This window comes from Corvus moneduloides, chromosome 16, assembly GCF_009650955.1.
Source record: "Corvus moneduloides isolate bCorMon1 chromosome 16, bCorMon1.pri, whole genome shotgun sequence".
NCBI classification, from domain to species: domain Eukaryota; kingdom Metazoa; phylum Chordata; class Aves; order Passeriformes; family Corvidae; genus Corvus; species Corvus moneduloides.
This window is the reverse complement of record NC_045491.1, coordinates 10,514,472-10,537,977: the sequence shown is the minus strand read 5'-3', so window position 1 is coordinate 10,537,977 and position 23,506 is coordinate 10,514,472. Positions and strand designations below refer to the sequence as shown.

At 40.2% G+C, this 23,506-nt stretch overlaps 1 protein-coding gene across 3 annotated transcripts in view; it reads right to left on the bottom strand.

Annotated features, from left to right (window-relative positions):
• The window catches only part of SHISA9 (shisa family member 9), a 181,495-nt gene extending 158,750 nt beyond the window's left edge, over positions 1-22,745 (bottom strand). Inside the window, exons 1-3 of one of the 3 annotated variants that reach the window (XM_032126223.1) lie at positions 22,610-22,745; positions 20,976-21,575; positions 13,718-13,845 (exon numbers count right to left, since the gene is read on the bottom strand). In XM_032126223.1, the coding sequence (XP_031982114.1) occupies positions 13,718-13,845; positions 20,976-21,499 (652 nt within the window). In that variant the 5' untranslated portion in view covers positions 21,500-21,575; positions 22,610-22,745. The other 2 variants (XM_032126222.1, XM_032126221.1) reach the window with 2 other exon arrangements.
• Between the last annotated feature and the right edge of the window lie 761 nt (positions 22,746-23,506).

Sequence of the window (23,506 nt, the reverse complement as noted above, 5' to 3'; positions counted from 1 at the left end):
CACTGCTCTTCAGGCTTAATTTTGCTTACTCATTTTCTGATATTATCGAACTGTGGCTTAAAATGAAAACTATAATATGGTTATTATCCTAACCTCTACTGAATGAGTTAAGTTGATACAGGGTCAGAATCCAGTCCAGGTAATTTTACCTATGTGGACAATGAGCATTCTGCAGATACAGCTCTCTGTTCTGAAAGTTCAGTGGGCTATGTAGGCTGCTCCAGGTGTTCCCCACACTACCAGGTTCTGAAATTTTGAATCCTTTTTTAAAAACAGTCTCTGGAACATCTTAAATAGAACCCACTCTCTGTGTGTGCCTTCTGACATCATCTTTGTGAAACGTGGCTCTTCATTGTCATCTTCCTTTGACAGCTTCTCTCATCTCATATGTTCAATACATCCGCTCTGAGCAATTTACCTTTTCATCTGGCATTTCTTTATGTTAAGGCTGTGCTGATCCTCATTCGTGAATTGGATCTGCCAGGCTTGCTGATATTGGATCCTGCAGTTTGCCAACCCTCGTTTGCTCTGACTGGTAGTGATAGCAGTGCGCACCACTTCAGACAGCAGTGGCAGCAGCAATCTGTGCAAGCCAGTTGTAGATATCTGAGCATAAATATGATAATGCTGTAATGCTGGACCACAGCCAGCTCTGCACTGGCTTCTGCAACACTGTTCTACAATTGGAAGCACAAAGATAATCTGATGCTCAGAGGTATTCAGCTTGCAGGCAGGCAGAGTGGAAAAAAGCTCAGGTTTGCTTAAATGGCTACAGCTCTGTAAGGCCTTGTCATATCTTATATGGAGGGGGTGTCAGGAACTGTTTCAACCTAAGAATGATGTACCTTTTTTAGTCCTGTGTACAACATAAAAAAGCTCTCCACATCTTAGTCAGGGGACAGCTGGTGAGAATGAGAGTTAGGAGCTTTCACTGATAGCAAATCCACAGGACGGAGCAAGCAGCCTGCATGCTGCTCACAATTAACTCACACAGGTCAAGTCTAGGGAAATCCATGGCTGCAAGTTACTATGAGAATAGTTCAGAAAGATTCTTCAGATGGAGTATTGATCATGACATACTGACTGCCAGGATTCAGTCATGCATGTGATGTTGGACTATGACATTCATATGTTCTAGTTTTAATTTACTAGGGTGATAATTTAGATTAAATTATTCCTCTTCGGTTAATTCCTTCCAAGTTGACAAGACTTGTCAGGTTCTCTTTGAGAAGAGTATTCTGAAAGTTACCAGCTCATGGTCACCAACTTGCAGGGGGCACTGATCTCAAACTCTAAATAGACTACAGGTATATGGGGGAAGTTAATCCATTTCTACAAACACAGATTTCCCACAGGAAAATACGCACTTAGGGCTTTGTCCTTTGTTATTTTCTAGTTAGCCTCAGGTTGCTTAACACCTTTGCATCCTTAAAGCTGTGCAGTACCTTCCTTCCCAAGAGTGTCACAAGCCATAAAGGACGATTAATGCAGCTTTTGAACTCCATTAACTATTGTGTGGATTTTCCACTTGGAAGCTTCTAGCACACACTTAATATCATGTAAAGTAGAAATAGGAATAATTAGCAGCTAATAAACCATCTGCCAAGTTTTGAGCTTGTATTTTCCGCCATGATCTGTCCTTCTGACATATACTGACTTCTTTCAGACTTTCCTAGACAATTAATCTAGACACTACAAACCAGGCTGGTCTGTTTCTGAGAAGAAAGTTCTTTGATCCCTGGGGAATAGGATGTGCTGTAGATTATTCTACCCTTCTTTTCTTGTTTTCCTGGCATTCCCAACCTTTGATGACTGGATCTCACTATTTTATGATTACAGACTCTCAGAGCAGCATCACAATACTTATGTGATTTATGGATCCAAACTTTGTGCTAACAATGCCCTGCAGCATTTTATTGCACTCAGTAAATAACTCAAGGTTTATTGTTCTTAAAAGAGAACAAGGGTAATGGAATTTTTATTTTGTCTAGCTATCTGCTACTCCCTCTAGCAGCTTTTAACTCCTTTGCCCTTTTTGGTGTTATTGAGATCTCAAGAATGAGATGTTTCTACAGGTGTTAGGAAAACAAATGGCTGAATGGAGACAAAAGGCTGAACCACAAACTTTATAGTCATTTGCTTGGTTTGTTCTGCTTGCTGATCAGTCAGGATATGTATCCCAGGATGGGCAACTCTGAAAAAGTCAGAGATTATTCTTTGGCCAAACAAAATCAAGGAACACAGGAGGAACCTAAGGTACTGCATGTGGGTTATTAAGATGCAGAGGGGCTGGAGGGACAAGGTGCAATCCTCCCTCTTCCTGATGAGCAGACAAGAGAGGTGGTAAAGAGGAAAGGGAAACTTTAATGTTATTCCAGTGGACAATTTCAGCAGAGTAAAGCACTAAGTTACAGAGACCAGATTTTCATGGACCACTTGTCTTCCTTTCTAAAAATGTTTGGGTGATTTTGATGCTTATAAAAACTGAAAATCTTTTCTTATGCATAGGGCAGGTAGGTGATTCACACTTTGCAGCTTAGCTCTAGTTCTGTGTCTCTGGTTCCAGAAACATCTTCATCTATCTCTCTATGCTAGTAGAAATGATAGAAAAGGTGTCACCTAGGAAATAAAGTGTAGCTTGCAAATAAATATTTCAAAGCAGATTTTCACAAGTAAATGTTAATGGCTCTAAAATGCTAGATTAAGACAATACAAGATCATCATGTTATAAAGTGTGTCATTTGTATATGTTTGAAAGGAACCCTGCAGCACTGCTGTTCTTTACTGTAATTTTCTTACTCTGAGAGGAAATAAGCCTAATATATTTGCATAGTTATTTAGACCTTGTTATAAGAGGCATAGGATCACAGTCAGAAAAAAAAATAGTTATCTAATTATTACATGAGTGCATAAAATTATTACTATAATGAAAAAAATTGTAGAAAGGAGACAGGTTAATAGTATAAATTGTATTCTATATGCTTATCCTCTGTACCTGCAAAAATTTGGACATTTTCAAAGAAGCATAAATAATTTTACTTTTAATATTCTTAAAGATTCAGAAGTTTGTGGAATCTGCTACTGGTTTTGCTATAAACATTTTTATCCTGACTTAGTGCCTGGTTTCTCTATCACCACAATCATACCTATGCATGGTTAAGGTAAAATTTGAGTTTACTGACTTTGATGCAAAACCTGTAGACACAAGATTAATTCCAGAAACATACTAAAGAGATGGCTTTATGAGTGAATTTTGCCATTATAGGTCTTAAAGAGACCTTTATTTTACTTAAACATTTAGGAAGAAATCCTCTGCAAATATCTTATTCCTTCTGATTTTCTATGGACTCTTGAAGATCTTTTCTGGGGCTAATTGTTTCTGAGAGAAATCATTCCTTTTCACAGACCTCTTTTCTTAAGTGGAGGTCCTTTAGCAAAGAGGAAAAACAAGAATCCGAGAAAAAAAAGTGTTAAAATGGTGGGAAATAAGTTATTAATCATTAATGTAAGTAATTTGGATTAAAAAAAATCTTATAGGAGTTCATTTAACTATGTCAAGCATTTAATGGCAATTTCATTACAGAGCTATGACTAGCAACTTGAAACTGTTCTAACCAAAGTGATGGTCAGGTTTGTTTTTCATGAATGATAAGGAATGTTTCCTCATAAAATCAGTGTCTGTTCAGAAATTAACTTGAAAATTTAACAAGAATCTGGATTACTATGGGAGGAATGCAGTTTTCCAAACTTACAGCTTTGAAAAAATGAGAAATAGTTTAAACCATTATTATAAATGCAAAAGGTACTCTTTAAACTAGAGTTAGTCATTTGATGAGACAGAGCACAGCTTTTAGAAAAAAAGCACATTTACTTTTGGAAGCTTTTTATAAAATACCATCTCATTCTTTTTAACACAAGAATTCATCTATTAATTTGCTTTTGAAGATATGAGCACTTTGTTTCACATGGCCAAACCCCCCATGCCAGAGCAGCAGAATCAGTTGGGCTGTTCTTGGCCAACACCCCATTGCAAACATGTTCACTTGGACCCCTCAATAGTTGGAGTGGCCTTTGTGAAACAAATCCACTGTGCTCAGTGCCCTACTCGCACAACATTGCAGAAAAATTTCCTACCATTTACATAAGTGAAAGCTGTCACCTGTGATTCTGTTTTGTGCCAGGGTTCAGTGGTTGTGGATTCAGTATCAGCACAAGATGGCCTGTTCTGCCCGCTGGGGGTGACAACAGTTGTTCAAACTACAGCCGCTTTAAGCTGTGCTTTTTTTTTTTTTTTTTTTTTTGCAAAGCTGTAAGAGTAAACTTCCTGCATATCCCTTTATCTCTCTTACTCCAGATTAACAACAAAAACACAGTTCCCCTCAATAAAGTATATATGAGGTCCTAAGTTGAATTTGCAGCACCCCTGGGTAAAATCCCTGAGCCATTAAAGCTGAGAGCTTTGCTAGGACTTTTGACCAATCAGAATTTCATCTAATTGGCTTAAACTGGCCATTACTCAAGAACTGCCAAGATCCTGTTTTTGTTGCAAGGCTCAGAAACTGCTCCTACCCTTGCCTCAGAGTCACACCCACACACCCACGACCATTCTGTACTCCAGGGCTGGAATTGTTGGTCGCAGTGCCCTGCTGATAAATGAAATGCTGGCGGGCATTCACTGCACCTCTCTGTGTCGTGGCATTCTTTGCTGTGTTGTCCAGAATGGCTGACTGCAGGCTTCCTAAAACAATCCAGTCCAGCATCATCAAACAGGGTTTGTAGGCACAGAGGACCAGCTCATTACAGCCAGCAAAAGGGACAGCAATAGGAAGCCCAAGGTTTAGTATGTGTGGAGAATGTGGTGAGAGAAAATAATAAAGCAGTTCAAAAGTGATCAAATTAGCCCTTGAAGAGAAAGTGTCTACATGGCAAAGGCTGGGGTTTTTTTCTCTTGGCTGGTGTTGTGTGAACTAACAATGAAAAGGGTAAAAACTGCTGGTTTTGAGAGTTTATTGTGGACACTTCCAGCTAAACAAGCGCTGACTCCAATAATGTCCAAACTTTGTTATGTACATTCTCTTTTGTGTATGCTCATGGGTGTGTATAGATAGCTGCTTCTCAAATGTGCATTTCCTCTAATTGACAAGGAGTGAATGGTAAAAGGCAATTGGATTATTTTGGATTATGTTGCAAATTCATTACAGATTCAGAAGTGTAGTTGCAGCCTTAAGCTTGGGTGTACAGACATGTCGCTTAAATGTATGAGCTGAAACCAAAATTATGTTACTGAAGGAATCTTAAAAGCTATTTAGATGTGATAACTAAAAATTCAAGATTAAATTAAAATCCACATTGGAATCATCTGGGAATGATTATCAATGCAGTTTTGTAGCATGGTTCCAGAGACTTTTCCAACTATTTTTTCTATTATAAAAATCAACAAAAAAGTTAGTTCATAAATATTCAACACACTCAGTTCCCTTCTTGACTTTATCTTACGATAATAAAACTGGAATCAGAGCCAATATGTACATTTCAAGGAAATTTATAATGTAAAGCAGAGGACATAGAACAAAGTACTGAAAATCATTTATGATAGAAACTATAGATTGAAGTTGGGGCAAGTCTCTCCCTGAGTAGCATCTCACAATTGCCTCATAATATTGGGATGTGTATTCATAAGCTTTTTAATGTATGCAGCCAACCTCTTCTTCTTTATTGTGTAACCACTGCACAGATTCTGCTTGGCAAAGCTGGGATAACTGATTGAAAAATTAGGAGGGAATTGATTTTACAGAATGTTACATTTCTGATGAGAGTATTTTAACGTCTAAAATACAGTATCAAAGTTTTGTACAGCCAGAGTGATAAAAAATGTCTTTATAGCTGTGAATATACCAGTTAATAATGGTTAATGCTTGCACCTGAATATGTGAACAGAACTGATCTATTTGTGAATTTACGTTTTGTCAGTTTTTGTTACAAATCTGTGACTTTTGAGACAAAATGAGGGTGGGAGTTCAAGGATTTAGAGAGATTATTAAGCTCTAAGTCAACAGTGAAAAACAATATTGTTTTGGCATGAAAAAGGCAAGCAGAGCTTGTGTGAAGGTAAACCAACAAAAGCAAAAGGTACTTTTTGTTTGCCTTTCAGTGAGGTGACTCTTACCATATTAAAAAATAAGGTGTATCAGACTCTATCCTTCTTCATTTTGATGAGCACAAATCTGGCAGAATACAATCATAAAAAGGTTGTGTTGATGGCTTGTGGGTTTTTTCCAAAACATGATTCCTATTAGTTTGGCAGTGTTTTCTGTACTAGTTTTTAACATCAAGAATCCCAGTGACATGAAAGATTACAACAGGCTTGAAGCACTGATGATTGATATTGCTGACAGTTGTGGTTAATAGTGGGAATATTTGGCACTGGAAGTTATTCAGCATTGAGAATACTGTTATTTGGTGTGCCTGTCTGAAGACAAAATACAATCTTAGATATTAAAGTCAGTAGTATATGATAGAAATAGCACCTCATTAATCAAATTCATTAAGTAAAATTTAGATTGCAAAGCAAAATTGAAATCACAAGGGAAACACCTCACTGTTTTCCAAAGATACTGAACTTTTCATCTTGTAGATGGTAAATACATCCCTGTACCATTGGGCAACATTTCAAAGTACAGCTCTGCACCCCAATGACAGCAAAATGATTCTCATCCTTCAGATGTGCTATTGAAGTCTGCTGGTGTGTGACTCAAAGCTGCTATATAATAGTCTGATACAGCAATGCTCTCTTCTGTCATACCAATACTTTTATTTTATTAAATAATCATTCCGCCTTTTAACTGCAGTATAAAATGCAAAAATATATTCTTAATATTTTGATTACCATAATGTTAATTCTTGCCACTAAAGGATAATGTCAGTGACTGACTGTATTTCTCCCAAATACATTTTACATTGAGGAATATGTTTATTAAGATATGTCAAATGATTTCTCTGAATTAAAAGCTGAATAGAAGTAAATTATAGGATGCAAGGCAGTAATCCAATCTCATTGTTCTTATTGTACAATAAATGAAGAAAGATGGAGCAAAAACTTCACTGTGCAGTTCTAATGGAAATCCTTATATGCCTAGCCAATACAACTCAAACCTAAAATTGCATGCAGGATCCGTAATAGTCTCACAGAGTATCCAATAAACTCTTAACAAGAAATATTTTAGAACAAAGAAGAGACCCACTGAACATATGGAATGATGTTAAGTTCACAGTTTGATTTGATTACAAACCCAATTCCTTAGTCCTGTTCACGCAAAATTTTATGTTTACTGTTGCTTTTGCTTTCCATTTTTTTTTTTCATTTGCCAGCTTAAGCAAACAGGATGATTCCAAAGGCATGGAATTAACTGTTTGGTGGGAGCACTGCTAGAGTTCTGACATAGCACACTTAGTGAAGACTGGCGTAGTTATAAATAAATAGATATTGCGTATGATATAGAGTAACATTTTCTAAATCATCCTGATTTTTAAAAATTTAATTGATGAAATCTACCAACAGTCAATGACAAATGAGATATTTCATTTGTTTTACTTTTTGTCTTTCCTAAACAACCCCAGAATCTCTCATTCTCAGGTTGTAAATAACTTCTTTGAAAATATTCTTTGGTGTTTCAAGAAGTTGCAGAGCATCTTCTCCTAAATCAGCCATCATGCATCTGAATTAAAATCTGAATGTAAATTAGAAACATTTTATATTAATGATTGTGAGGCTAAACACATATTCAGAATTGATTAAATGTTACTGTCTTCCAGTGCCTGAGTAGCAAGAGGAATGGCTTTTCAGACTCTACATTTATACAGGAAATTATTTTTCCAGCATGGGAGCTCTGGATATCTGGAATGCATTGCTATAGCTGTAGTTATATTAACAAAAATTCTATCACTAATTTGTTAATGCTTTGAAGTTCTACTTGTAGTAAGATTTCAGTTTAAGTCAGTATGTAGGAATTAATTTAAAGGTTTAAAAAGGTCTCAACATAGCTGTGACAAAGCAGCTTGCAGCTTCTAACCTCAAACAGAACTTATATTTTATTATACAATATTTCTTTTGACATGGCTGGTGATAGTAATGTGGGCTCTTACTTGGATGATTAGTTTGTAAGATGTATCACTTAAACGTGGACTTTGTCCTCTTAGTTGTATATTACAATCAGAATGCCATAAGTAGCTCTTTCCCAGGGTTAACTGAAAGTTAACTTGTGTTTAGCTCTGGAATGTAATCTAAATTATCAGATTTTTTTAAATAGTGTTCAGGTGTTTCCTGTATAGATCACAGAAACCCCAGTAAAATGGGTTTTTGCACACTGGCAGTGAAGAATAAGGTTTTGAATGGAAGCAAGTTCCCAGTATTGCTGGCTACAGTCCCCTCTGTCACAGCACTGTAGACTCTTGTGAACTAAGGACATCCTCCAGTTAAGACGGCCAGTTTATTCTCCCTCATTCTTCACTGTCTTGGAGCACTCCATCCACAGGACTTCTTCATTCCTTCTGTCAATCTGCTCAAACTATCTTTTTCTTGGCTGAAAACTTATTAGTGTTGTCTATCTTTCTACTCATAGAACAAGGCCCTGTCTACACAGCTCAACTTTTCAGTCTCTTGCCCTTCTAAGCGAGCAGATTAACAGCCAATTAAAGTTTATGAAGAAAATAGTGCAATTCCCCTGGGCTAGACCCATGCACAAAGCCAGGCCTAAAAAAGCATTTCACTGTAATAAAACAACCCAGACACCAAAGGGGCTGAACAATGCCGTTTGCTCAGTGCTTTGGATTTTGCAGCCCTCTGTCCAAACAAGGGTTTGGTGGAATTTCAAGGCTCTGGTCACCAGAAACACAATGTTACAGTAATGCTGCACACCCCCAACAACCACTTCTTCAATATCATGCAATTAATTGTCCAACAGTTACTGTGTACGCAAATTAGTTCTCATGTTTTGATATGCTCCATGAGCTTTACATTTTGAACAGTACTTCTCTTTACTAATGTTTCTCAGTAAGCCTCTGTGCTTATTTCCAATGACCAATGGTAGGAATTACATTTAGGCAATGCAAGACAATGAATCATCTGATTTAAACACGTTATGTATGTTAAAAATAAAAATAATTAGTTTGCCAAAGGCAACAACAAAAATAAAGCTTATTCACTAGTGATGAAAGACTGCAAAATATTCTTGCAAATTCTAACTATTTTCACAGTGTCAAACTAGTGACAGTTCCTGTCACTGGAAAACACAGACTGAGCTATGTGCAGGAATGGGGAGATGAACAGGGATAGGCAATACAGAATTTTTATTCTAATGTACAAGGACTTAAAAAAATACCCTCCTATTTAAATGCCTACTGTCTCAACACAGAAATAAAGAAAAAACAAAAGTTAACTTATCATAAGGCACCAGTTATGGAGATAGTATAGCTTTGTTTTCAGCATTAGCATTTGTTGTGAGTCAGTATCCAGGACAACTGACAATCAAATGCAGCAGCAAACACAACATTGAATGTATTTTTTAAAAGGTCATTTTAATAACGTGCTGCAAATCTTTAGCCAGTATTAAAGCTGGCCATTTGAAACAGTGAAACATTTCCTTCTTTAAATCGTGTGTTTAAAATCCATTTTTTAATAGTTAAATGCAAAATAAAGAAATAATTCATACATGTCAAACTAACTAAAAGCTAGCACTTTTCATCTTAAAACCTCCTTAATCTTACATAACTGGCTTTCTTTTAAAGTCACCTTTATCTTGGGAGCCTGCATAAATTGTTTAAATTTACTAGTGCAAGGCTGGTTATTGGGAAAGAGTAACAGAGCTTTTACTGATCATTAGGGAAAAGTGACTGTGAATTGCACCAACCTGAAGTACTTTTTCACTGTGTTATCATAGCTCATGAATCAGAAATAATAGCAGTAATCACGTTTCAGAAATGAGGATGTAGCTATGAAGCCTCCTAACTCCCACTCCATCACTGTTATAATCCCAACAAGTTAAATAAATCCCTTACGTCTAACACAATAAGTAGGAAAAAAAAAAACACAACCAAAAAAAAACCCAAAACAAGAAGAGAAAAGAATACCTGGAATGCTGCTGCTCTCTTAAGTTTCCTGAAAGTCAGAGATGAACACAAGAACTCAAATTCTGCAGTAAGGTTTGCTTTTGGTTTGTTGTTTTTAACATAACTTTTTTACTTTATTTTATTTAACATCTCATGTTAGAAGACTTGAATGCTACACTTTGTAATAGAAATCCGCTGCTTGTTTACAAAGCACCCCTGCATTCTAATGTGTATGAATGAAGGGGAATAACAGAAAAGCAGTCCTAAGGAAAGCACAGTACTGGAAGGAAATTATGACAACAACCACTAAGGACAAAACAGCTTTTACTAAAAATCATCTAGGTTGTCTGGATTCACATGGATTCACAAAGAAAAAACCTGTGTTTTTCAGGAACGTCCAAAATGCCTGTTCTTTTCTGAATATCAAAAACACAGGGACAAGAAACAAAGTAAACTGCAAGACTCTGAAAAGAGCTTTTGGCCTTCCACTGGCCTGCGAGTTTTGGCAAATAGCTGCAGGCACCAGAGAAAATCCTTGTCCTCTGGTAACAAACAGTCCAGAAACAGAAACACACTCATTTTCAGTGTCAGAGAGATCATGTGAAGTTTGTCATTTTGACAAAAGAGCTTCCCTTCACAAAATACTTTCAGAACATGTTGGCAACATCAGCAAAATGTTTTCGGGAGGACAGAAAGAGCAAATGAACATTGAAATTAGAACACTTTTAATAGTGTCTGGCCTTTAAGAGCTTGTCTTCAGTATTCTGAAAGACACAGTATGGAAGGGGTATGTAATGCCTAAGAAATTCTTCCTCCCATCTTCATATTTATGGAGCAATGTGAAAAGTACATCAGTCTCAAATATTTGTCTCATTATGAGATGGCAAGTAGATAGAAAGTGGTAACTTAAAAAACTTTAAAAATGCATATTAAAGTTTATGATGCAATAATTTTACACTATTTAATTATAAGTAAAGATCTGGAATAGAATTTCTGTGAAACCTGTGATTCAGTCTGGTTTATTTGCTTATTTAAAAGTACCCCGAAAAAGCCGGTCACTTTTCCAGCATTGGTAGTAGGTAATGCGTCACTGCCAAAGTTTCTGTGTGTAATATCCACTCTTGCAGTGTTTCAGAACTTCACTATAAAATTATGATTTGCTAAGATACTGACCTTCGAAAATTTGTCTTAATAATTTTGTCTTTATATAAAGATCTTTTTCCTATGCCACAAATGCATGTTTTCAACAGATTTCAATCACTTTTGATGTTCTGGCTAATTCTAGCCGGTCATTTAGTCATGTTTTACATGAATTTATGAGAATAAAATGTCAACAAATACGGAACAACAATCCACTTGCTATGAAGTAAATGTACACAATATTGGTTATAGAATGCCTTGAGTAATTTCACCACTTGAAGCCTTGAGCTGAACAATCTAAAATTATTGACTTAATGCATAAAGTTGATTAAAGGCTGAAACAATTACCATCAGAGCTGCTGGCTTCTGAGGTTTCCTTCTGTAGCAGGAATGCCTGAGAAGCATATGAAGCCTTGTTGGGACTACCCCTATACATGACCCAAAGGATTAGGACAGCTCAAAAGTAGCAGCAATGCTTCGGTGTTGTAAATTGCAGTGGTGCAAGAACTGCTTCCCATATCATTCTTCCATCTGTGCCAGAGGGCCATATTCTGAGACAGAGGTGGTTTGGATGTCTGGGGTCAGCACAAACCAACATCCTATTAAATGTATGAATTTTTTCTTCCTTGATGTAGTAACTATGAGGCCCTGAGTAGCATTTATATGCAAGAGTTCCTAGAAGCAAGGTTTAAATCTGAATTCAAATCCAAGAAACAATGAGTTTAAAGGCTTCCTGTGTTATGTTGTATATTGTAGTATATACAAAGAGTTTTAAGCAAAATATCAGTGTGATCATTACAAAAATCTAGATAAAATCAATGCAGCAAGAACCTCTTTACTTTCTGGCTCCTTCATTGACTGGGATTCTGAATAAACACTTCACATGTGAAAGAAAATAATGGAACCAAACTTCATTACTATTTGGTACTATTCTTGCAAACGTGGCCATGGGAAGGATCAGACATCAGCAAGGAGCTGATACACAGAGCAAAGAGATGCAGTGCGTATTCCCATCCTCCCTTCAGAAGTCAAGCACCTCAGCTGCAGGGTGTTAGAGCACCTCTGTCTGAGGGAGCAGCCTAGGTTCCCCTCCAGAAGTGGTGTTTTTACACAGGTAGGGTGTGTGCTTCCCTCTCTGCACTGTACATCTGTACAGCCCCAGGTGGAAACACTTTGCTGGAGAGCAGGGCAGACAGATGAGGAGTCACATCTCCCTGTATGTGGTACCTTTATTCCAGGGCACAGCTTTAATTCTCTCCCATTACTCTGTAAGGATGCACATAAGGAAAGGCCATCAGCATCTCCCACAAAGCAGGAGTGCAGGCAGCATGTGGATCTGCTCCTTCTCCCATTGTCTTCACACCCTTCCACAAAAAGAAAGCACCAACAACTGCACAATGCAGTCCAGATAAATCTCCAAATATAAGCAAATTTTCTTTCTATAGTAAGGAAAAGAGGAGTGCACATACGTTAAATGTTTCAAAATGCAAATACCGATGCAGTAAAAGTATATTTGCAGTAAAATGCACATCTACACTGATCTTCAGCACTGAATAAAGCCACCTGCTGCCTAACAATCTAAACTTTCCGGAACAATACCTTTTTATTTTATAAATATATTGAACTTGATTTTGTAAATATATCTATAATTAAAGCATGTATATATATATCTTTTTAAGATATGGTTGAATATAAGTTACATAAAGATACATCCAAATTAAATTTGCAGTGGCATTGTTCATCACAAGAGGAATATGTATCTGAGCATGAGAAAGATCTGTACTGTGCTCTAATACAGACTGAGAAATAGGTTGTCTAGGACTTCAGAACCACTTGAAATGTCACCATATCTCCTCTGAAGCTCCAAGGTGGACTTTTTTCTTGCCTTCAATAATATAAACATGTAATAGCAGGTACAGAATAAAAATATTATGAAAAACTTAAAATAATAATCTCCTCATCTTTCCCTTGAGAAAATGAAAACCACATACAACTTGATGCTATCCAGAGAAGTATTTAATTATTTTACTAGTGGATATGATCTAACAGCCTAATGAGACCACTTTGCTACTGGATGTTACAGCCCTATGAAACATGTTAAGTTTGCTGTAACCACAACAGTTTGTATTTTGGTATAACAAAACACAGAATAAGGCAAAGGTTGATTAGCTGAGCAAAAACAACAGGTAGAAGAAGACAAAGATACAAACCCAATATTAGTCAACCAAGAAAATTAATTAAAACTAAATGTAATAGCTAATTTTCAATTTTCCTATTCAAAATTTATTTCTCTTTGTGTTGCAATAATCTGTACTAGGAAAATAAATATTTCTGATTCTGAGATAACGAGTATTTATAATTTGCAAGAACCCAGGTACTGTTGATCTTCATTTGACATTCAACAATATTAGTTTCATAGTGCTCATTTCAGTGCCAGCATTCCAGATATTGATAAAGTTAAAACGCAACTTACGTAAGTTATTTGGAGGAGGTCTCGTCTCCATGTTTTCATAATGTTGTACGTGTACTACAATATTTAGATCTCTTTCCATATGGTCTGTTGTACAAGGACCTTGAGGTCGCATAACATCAGCAAGAGCCCTGAAAACCAAACAAAACCAGAATGAATCTGCAAAGTCTCTAAGACGTTAACAATATGTGCCAAGATCTATTTCAGTTTGAGATGCAGTCGATCATAATGTCTGCTGGAGAAACCAGCTCCCTTCACAGTAAATGCAGGGAAGTAAATTCATTGTGAGACTTCACACCTAAGGCTCTTTTTAGGTTGTCTAGTGTGCTAGAAGTAAAACACACAAACACATTAAGTTCTTTAGGTGTCTTGGCTTTGGAGAAACATAATTTAATCTCCTTGAGACTTGTAGAGTTCTGCCACTGCATGTGCTCAGTAACATTACTGCCATCTTGGTTAAGCTGAGCAGCTCAGCACCTAGCCCATGTCTACACCTTTCACAAACTGCTTATCTTCACACCAAGATTACCAACAGGGCCTGACAAAGGAAATTCTAACACATGCATTTGCAACTAACACACACAACACAGTGGTCTTCACAATTTTCATTCAAAAATGTCACTCAAGTTGAAAAGTCATATATCTTCCATGCAGAAATCCAGTGGGCAGGGGTTTAAGGATTTCTCATCCAGATGGGGAGATCAAAAAGGTCTTTTTCTAATTTCTGTGAGTGTCCTAGTCTTTAACATGGAGCAAAGATTGCACAGGAACACTCGCTGCTCCTTTGAAGCCAGTTCAGAAACAGGATGAAAGCTTTGTGCTAGCAAAGAGGGAGTAAGCAAAAAGTTCCTAAGTTAGGCCAGGCCCAGCCTGATGCTGGTTGTGGGCTTGCTCTGCAGAGCTCCAGGCAGTCTGACAGACCCATTCTGCACAGGTGTACTGTTTAAGGACCAGTTTCACTGTCAAGTGTCCTGCTGAGTGTAAGTCCCTCCTTAGGCACACGGATAAACACATACACCTGGATCAGCTCTGTGGATCCAGAGTTACTGAGGAAGTTTTAAGCTCTGAAACTCCCAGCATGGCAACATCTAACTCTGTCTGTGAGTCTGTGCTATTTTGCCAGAGTTCCATAGGAGCAGGATTAGCCCTTAGCTGTGTGCCAAGATACCTGCTGAACTACTGTGCGCTAGGAAATAATTGGCCCACCTGCAGAAACTGTTGCCTTAGGCAAAGGAAGGCTGTAGTATGTGTTACCAGTGTCTTCAGGGTTCAATGCAAATCTTTTCTATTCAGGTCAATGCATCATGGACCATTATTTACCTCCTTTTTGTTTTACTGTTTTTAATTTTTAGACCTCTTGAGCTATTTTTTGAGGGTACAGACATATTTTCTGGGCACTATGCCCAGTTTAGTTTAATTTTCTGCAAAATTATATACAGTGTCCCAGATACTACATCAAGAAATACTAGCTTATAAACTAATAAATAAATAAAAATAAGCACACTCATTGGTGAAAGCCATGCCAAGTGCCATCGAGCTCCTCCTGTACTTCTGTGACATGATGATTTCTCAATCAAGCAGCACTATACTTTTAAATATTAAAAAGTAGCAAGCTTCATTTACGTTACAGAGAGAAATCCTGAGCTGGATCTTGCTTTCAGGTTGCTGGAACATTGCTGGGGTACACAGCTGAACAATACTGATGTTTTCTTGTGTTTATGGCTAACATTATGTTATTAAAATATTAGTTACAGTTGTTATCAACATGTTAGAGAATACTCTGTTGATCCTGTAAAAGGTCAGAAGACAGTAACCAAATGATTAATGGTATTCAGAGTAATGCTCCCATTTGAAGCAGTGCTTATACAGCAGAAATAGCAGAGCTGGCCTACATAGCAGAATAATAAGAATTCAACAGAAGAGATCTCACAAAGACATGTAGAAATTATGCAAAAGGAAAGCATTATATTGCAAAACAATTTAAAATCAGTGGGGACCAAAACCATTAATATCCAGTCAATTTATGCAAATACGTCTCTATACAGAGAAAATTATTGACATAAATATTAATTCTAATTCCAGAGGCAGCTGGACACATTTCTGAGAAGGGAAGAAAAGTAAATGAAAGATCCTACTCCAGTGTGGGAGTTAAAACTGTGAGATCTAAGTATTTCCCAACTTTGTGAGAGTGGATTTTCAGAAATCCTTTCCTCATTGCTCTTAATCTGATGATAAATATTGTTTGCTGTAGACTTTAAATAACACTGTGTATGATGGCAGATTAACTACTGCCTGTCTATAAAAATGTTAAGCTATCTTTTAGGATGGCTTTTTTCAAATGGTTTTTAAGGAATTACCTGTCCAACTCCTTCTGTATTAAGAAGAGATGAACTACTCACCATCAAGTTCTATTTTTAATAACACAGCACCTATGTTTATACTGTGTTAGCCAAAGCTGTACAATCTTCTCAGGGCAGAATAGCTCATATAACTGAGAGCATGTCCTTATTCTCCACTGATGTCAGAGAAAGTTAAAAATGTGTAGCAGCTTCAGTATCACTGAAGTACAAAGGAAATGCTGTACCTGCATTTTGTTCTTTTAGGGATTTGCCCATATAATGAAATGGATAAAGGGAGGCTTGTTCCCCAGTACAGGACAAAATCCTCGAACAGATGTTTGCTTTGAAAAATTCCACATAGGCCAGGAGACTTTTATAATACCTTCATGCATTTGTCTCACCTAAATAGAGTCATTTAGATTTTGTCAATTATCTGAAGAAATTGTTATAGTCAGTGCCATTGAGATGTTAAACTTACACAGAGGGTCATTACCTACACCTATGTTACACTGAATGATTTTTTAAGGAAATGCAAAGTGCAAGATAACCTTCTAATCAGGGAAAAGTATCATTAAGACCTGTGCAGTGATATTGACTGTCATATTACAAAAGCAGAGAAGTGTTACCTATGTAGAAGTTCATGGCCCAGAACTATCCAAGTATCACACTTCAGCATTTCTCTTGCCATAAGATTTTTCTCTTTGGGTATGTAATACTGGTTTGAGGTGTTATAAAGCATGTGGAGCCAGGCATTTCCCTTGTGGGTACAAGCTGAAAGAAGCTGAAACACAGGTTATTTCATGAAAGGTCACTTGTCATATTTTGCCTCCAAAACTGGGTCAAAACCCATAAGGGAAATAATTTCACACATAGGATTCAGGATTTTGGCAAGTCAGGCTATTTTTGGCCCCAACTACATGTCTTTTGAATGATCAACAAAAGACTTCACTCCTGAGCTCAGCACTGGGCACTTTCTTCCTTGTGAAGGAAGAAAGAAGAGCTCAGATGGTTCACAATATTTGGAAGGCTGCTAACACACTGTCAGAAGCACTGTTTCAAAAAACAGGAGTTACATCATAAGAGCATGACTCTAAATATTGTCCTTTCAGTTCTTGGTTTGTTTGCACATTCTTTACAAGGATTAAAGAAGAAGACAAAAGTGCAGTTGTATTTACAGAATAATATCCTCCATGCAACAGAGAAGAAAGCTTTTTCATATTCTATTCATTTTTGAGAGAGAATTCTCCACTTGAACTGATGGAGCCTGGAAGGCCCATTGGTGTAGTCTCAAGCAGCAAGAACATGCTGCCCTCATATGCCTAACAAAGCTCCTGGTCTGCTTCAGCAGGCAGATCAAATCTGTGTCCTCTCATGCACAACACTGCCACATTCCCTCCCTTTGCCAGAGCTCCCTCCTACACCATCTGATTTCCCCATTCTCCTCAAAAACAGGAGCGTAAAGGAAGAGCTACTCTGGGTACTGCTACTACTGCTTGGTCTTGGACACTGTAGCTGAAGGGAATACTTACCTCCTTTTAACATCAAGGGACAAATTTGAAAATGAGGAGAAACAAAACATACGAGGTCTAAAAGGAAATACACCATGCAGAGTTAATACTGTGCTCCCCTCTCAATTTTCATCTTCCAGATTTAGAGTTCCGTGCCAACAGAAAGAAAATGTCAACAGTGCCATACCTGGCCAGTTTCCTCAAAATAAAAGGAAGTAACAAGCTCTCTAAAAAAGGACAAGTCTTGACTTCTTTTCTAAAGGGACTTGCCCAATACAGAATTTTTTCCTATGGATTGTTTTCACTAATTAAATACATTTCCACAATGCTTTTTTCATTGTCAAATATTTCAGGAAAATTCAGTGAAGTTAATGGAGTGTTCTTGGTTTGTTTTGGTATAGTAGTAAACAAAATTTAATGAAAGGCAGTTGTATAGAAACTATGCTCAGTTAATAAAGAAACTTTTCTTTATTAACATTGTACCACTCTTAAACACACCAGTATGTAAGAAGTTGTCTTACTTGAACAGAAGATCTACTGATTGCAAGATGAAATAATGCAAGGAATTAAAAAGTGTGGCACAGTTTTGCTTCCTATTTAGAAGTCAATGTTCTTATTCCCACGTGTCAAGTCTCTGTTCATATTTTTAAATATTTTTAGTAAATGGAAAAATATGGAAATATATCATTTACACCAGTTGTACTCAGTTGTTCATTTTTCTTAAAAAATCAGCCCCCATTAAAAAAATCTGTTTCCATTAGGCACTGTCTTTTTTGACAAGCAGTACCATCCCTTTCCTAGGTGAATGTGTTCATAGAAATGAAGGGCATTCATATGTTTCATGTAGCCATTGGCTAGGCAAGGGAAAGGAGACAATCTTAGCTAAGGAAATAGATGACAAATAATTCTCTGGGTTTCTTTCTGGCAGCCAAAATGGAGTAACACTTAGTACTTTTGATTTGGCCTACCTAACACTCTCGATGCATTAAACTTCTGCTTATTAATAAGGTTCAGTACAGAAAAAAACCGTAGGAGGTGTTCTTGTTTTGTTTCTCTGATATTGTGATGAATGTTATAAAAGAAGGTGACTATGAACATAGCCTCCATATTATATTAATTGTTGGTGCTATTAACTGTTTGAGCAGATAAATTATTTCTTAAGCATTTCAGCCTTTTTTCAGAACATTAGTAGTGTAAAATGAGCTAGAATTGAATATTTCAGTTAAACACTCACTTGAGGACTAAGAGGTTACTTCAATTCTTCACTCAATGAATATATTTTTAGATTGCCAAAGGGATTTACAAATCTAATTCCTTTTCAAATTAATGGTAAACCCATCCCACAACTGGAATAGGAGGGTGAGAATGTTGGGGTTTTTTAAAAAAAAAAAATCTGTAGATCTGCTTTTTCAGAACATGACTAGCTATTATGTGTACTGAGTGGGCGACTGTTTTTCCATGTGATCATGACTTTCCAAGTTTCTATATAATCCTGCCTTGAGCAGTTTCATGTACAAGCACAGACACTGTTAAGTAATCAAGGTAGCAGATGACCTTTGCTAAGATCCACTTCAGAAACCTAATCTTTATGCATACACGACTGAAGGATATCAGAATGATTTTCCAATCCCCCATAATTCTATTTCCATAAACTGAGACAGAATATCCTTTCAGAATACTTCACACCTGTACTTTAGATAGCAAATATTTCTACTCACAGAAACAGGACCTATTTATACCATAATTTGCAGGGATGGCTATAACTTCACTGTGTTCTGGGCTTTGTGACTGTTGCGAGCCCTTCTTTTTTGCCTGCACAAAGACGCTATAGAGACTGAAGCAAGAGAGAGCTTTTTCCAAACTAGCTCAGTAGATTAAGATTTAAAAAATAAATTGGGACCCATGTATTATTTTTCTCAACTTATATTCAAAACGTGTAAAGGATTATCATACCTTGCTCAACAAAAACCATCTTTGCAGAAGTATCACTGACACACACTGTTGACTAAAATTTCTGCAATGTGCTTTTTTCCTCAGTAGTAAAAGCGTATCCATATCAGCCAGTTTATAAATAGCAAATAATAGCTCATGGACTGGTGATGCATTTGCAGGAGTATTTCTGTGACTTTCTCTGTTCATTTCAGGATAAGCAGTTAATCAAAAAGTCATGCAGAAACTTCAGTAAAAAATTAGGCTCCAGGTGTTGAGTTGATCTCTTGGACTGTCTTTCAAAGGACTGTCTTTCAAAGGATGATTCTTATCTAAGCTTTAAAGATTGTGAGCTACACCATTAGCAGTCAGGGCAAGAGGAAGCTTTCTGCCACACTGCATGTCCAGTAGAAGGTATCCTTTCATTGCATTTCATCACTTAAGTTGCCCAATATGCTGGGATCTATTCAGACTATTTAATGGATCTGTTTGCCTTTTTTAATGCCTTTCCCCCATCTGCTTTACTTTCATGTGCCTGGGATTAGCATAAACAATCAGACAGGCTGCAAAGTTGACAAATGTGTTATGCCTTGATTTTGAACTGCTGTGACAATCTGGGTTTGGAATATGTTGTTAAAGCCATTGGGCTCTGTCCCGAGTTGCCCACCTGCCTATCCACCACTAGGCAGCCAGGATCTGGAGTAGATGGTACACAGCATGCCTAACTCTAGGTGGGGGAGGTTCTCTTTGATATAACTCAGCCATTACACCGTGGAGACAGAGTTAGAACACACACATGCATGGATGAGACAAGACTTTCACATTCCATTTTTTACCTCTCGACAGTAACTGAAAAAATGTTAAGAAATTCTACAATAGCTTTTCCTTTTTGTATCTTCCTCTTCCCTTCCACCCTGACTCATTTTCACAGCTTAGAAATTTTACAAATAGCTCACACACTTGCAAGGGCTGGGGGAGTAGGGAAGGTCCTGCCAAAACCATTTTGCAGCTGGAGAGGGAGGGTGAGATGGCATTTGTTTACATCCTTCAGTTGAGAAGTAAAAACATTTTCCAATCTTTGAAACAGTTGGAAGAGGGAACGCATCAGGCTTTCTATAATTCAGTGTTGCTGGTTTCAGAATTTTTTTTGTTCTTCTATTTATGCACAGTATATCTGGGAACACTTGCTGGATCTTGTTAGGGAGAGGGTCAGGCACTGCAGATAAAAATGGACTACTGTCTGAGCAGACTCCACAATTATCCCTGGTCTTCCTCAATATGCATGTTCTGTGATAACCCGGGCTGGGGGCACCACAGGAGCTCTGCTCAGCAAAGTTGGTCTCTCTCAGCCGCCTTGCAGGGGAATGCAGCCTGCCTGGCAGGAGTTGTTTGTTTGGCAGGGACACATGGGCTCCTCTCTCCTCTCTAGGGGCTGGGCAGGAGGTAGGGGAGAAGGGGACCCTGCTGCCTGGCACTCAGCCTTACCTGGACATGTGCTCCCGCTGGGGTCTGTGTGCCTTCTCCAGCCCTAGTTTGGTGAAGATCCCCACCAGCACCATGACTGCTACAACCCCACAGATGATGTAGACAATAAGGTTGGTTTTATCCCTGGTAGGGTCATGTAGAGGGTCGTCTATGCGGGAAGGAGGCTTCCCAGTGTTCATCCACAACGGCGTCTCATAGTTTGTGCAGGTGTTTTGATCCAACCTTGTCTTCCTGAACTTGCAGCAAAACCTGAAGCCACAAGTGCCACAGCAGAAGATGAACTCCCCCGAGCTGCAGTTAAAGGGGGGGTCCCACTGCCCCATCACGTCAAAGTAGCCCCTGCAGAAGTCTGGGGTGGGAGGGGGCTCGGAGGGGTCTATCTGTTCCCCGAGGCTGGAGTGGTTTCCTCCCGAGAGCACCACAAAGCTCCCCAGCTGCTGGCCAGCTTTCTCCTGAGCCCGACACACCAGCGTGAGAAGGTCCGCCACCAAGTAGCCGAAGAGCAGCCGAATAAAGCCTTCCATTCTGCCTCCCAGCCCCAGCTCAGCGATGCTGCTGCCGCCGCCGCTCGAGCTGCTGGATGCTGCGCTGCGCCAGGAGCTGAACATAAAGGGGCTCCGTCAGGGGCCGGGCGTCCGCTCAGCCCGCTCTCGCCTCCAGCACCACGGACAGCCCCGAACGGGCCGGGCAGGGTCCGCAGCCCCCGCGCAGGGTCCGCAGCCCGGCCCCGCTCCGCTCCGGAGCAGCGAGCGCGCGGCACTTGTGGAGCGGAGTGCGCGTGAGAGGGAACGCGGGAGGAGGAGGAGGAGGAGGAAGAGGAGGAGGAGGAGGACCGAGGGGTGGAGGTGGCGGCGGCGGCGTGCGGGGCACCGCGCCGGGCTGGCGACAGGGGCGTGGAGGGGCCGCCAGCGGGAGGGCTGAGGCGAGGGCGCTGCAGGGGCGGGGAGGAGGAGAGAGGGCGAGAGAGGAGCCTCCCCGCTCAGCCTGGTGCCAGCGTGGGGCGCCGGGGGCACCCACCTTCCGCTCCTCCACGGAGCCCGGCGCGGTCTCTCGCACAACTCCCTCAGACACCCGCGGCGCCCGCCGAGCCCCGGCCGGGGCCGGGCTGCCAGGGCAGGGCGCGGGAGGCTGGACGGACCCGCCGCGGCATCCAGCCGGCGGGGATGGGAGATGTGCCGTGGCGGGCGGGCGAGCGAGCGCGGCGGCAGCGCGGAGAGCCCAGCCCGTCCTCTGAGGCGCCCACGGGAAGCTGCGCGCCAGAGACGGGGCTGCCGGTCTGCCTGTTCACCCCGGCAGTCCTGCTGAGGGGCCGGCGACTTCTCCCTTTCTCCCTTCCTGCCTCCCTCGCATCAGCCCCGCCGCAGAGCCAATCCCCACCTCGTCCCCCTCACCCGCTCCCCGCCATCCCTTACATAAGAGACTTCCCGCCCCGGCGGGCGCTCCCCACAGGTGCGTCTCCAAAAGCGCGGGAGCGCCTCCTCGTCCCCTCCTTCCCTCAGCCCGCCCCGCGCCGAGCGGGGTAAGGGGCAGCCGGGCCGGGGGCAGCTCCGCAGCAGGAGAGCCCCTCTGCCGCTAAGTAGAGCTCTCCTTCTCCCGGGAACTCCTCTGCGAGCGGTCTCCGGAGATGCACTCACCTGCGCGGCAGAGGCAGGTGCCGCGGGCGGAGCGGAGTCCATGGGGCCGCACCTCCGCTATGGCCGGGCGGGAGCGGGCGCTGCCCTGGCCCCGGCGCACCGAGCACAGGTACAGCGGTGCTCGCAGAGCGTGCTGCCGACCGGGGCTTTGTCTGCTAAACATGAGCTGCTCTTGCACATCATTTATTTAAAAATCTCCTTACAATGTCAGTCAGTTGGCTCCAGAGGACACAGTGAGGCAGCGCGTTGTTTGCGAGATACAGAATTGAAATAACTTCCCCCAAACAGAGAACTGACTCTGGGAAAGACTTTTTAATGATTCACTCTCCATCCCTGTTACTTAACTCTCTCATCTCTGTCGTTTGTTTCGGCAGTAACCTGTGCAAGTAGCAATAACATTATCCTGAATACTTTGCTGCCACCAAATGTAGGAAATAAGCCCACTATGGCGTGATTTAACAGTGTGGGTTGGTGCTGAAAGCCGCTTCCCTTTTCCTCGGGGCATGTCTGTGAGTGCCTTGCCGTGGCCCTGCGGGCTGCCCTTGGCTCTGGGGAAGGCTGTGTGCTGAGGCTCTGCCACGCCAGGCTGCCCTCCTTCTCCCTCTGCATCCCTCGCGCTCTTCAGGAACTTGGGCCAAGTCCGTGTGGAGTTGTTACGCGGTAAATAAACAGAAAGGTGAGGCAGAGGACAAAGCAGACGTTTGGAATCGGAGAGGGCTGTAGTTAGCTAATTGCAATCCTTTGCCTTCTCTTAAAAATAGACTCTAAGTACAGTGATGATTCCACTGAACAGTTTGACAGTAAGCCTGGCATCTTTGTCCAGGAGGTAGGTTAGAAAGCCCCTTTATTTCTCAGCAGAGAAAGACAATCATTCCCAGCCAAAAACCAGCCTTGCGG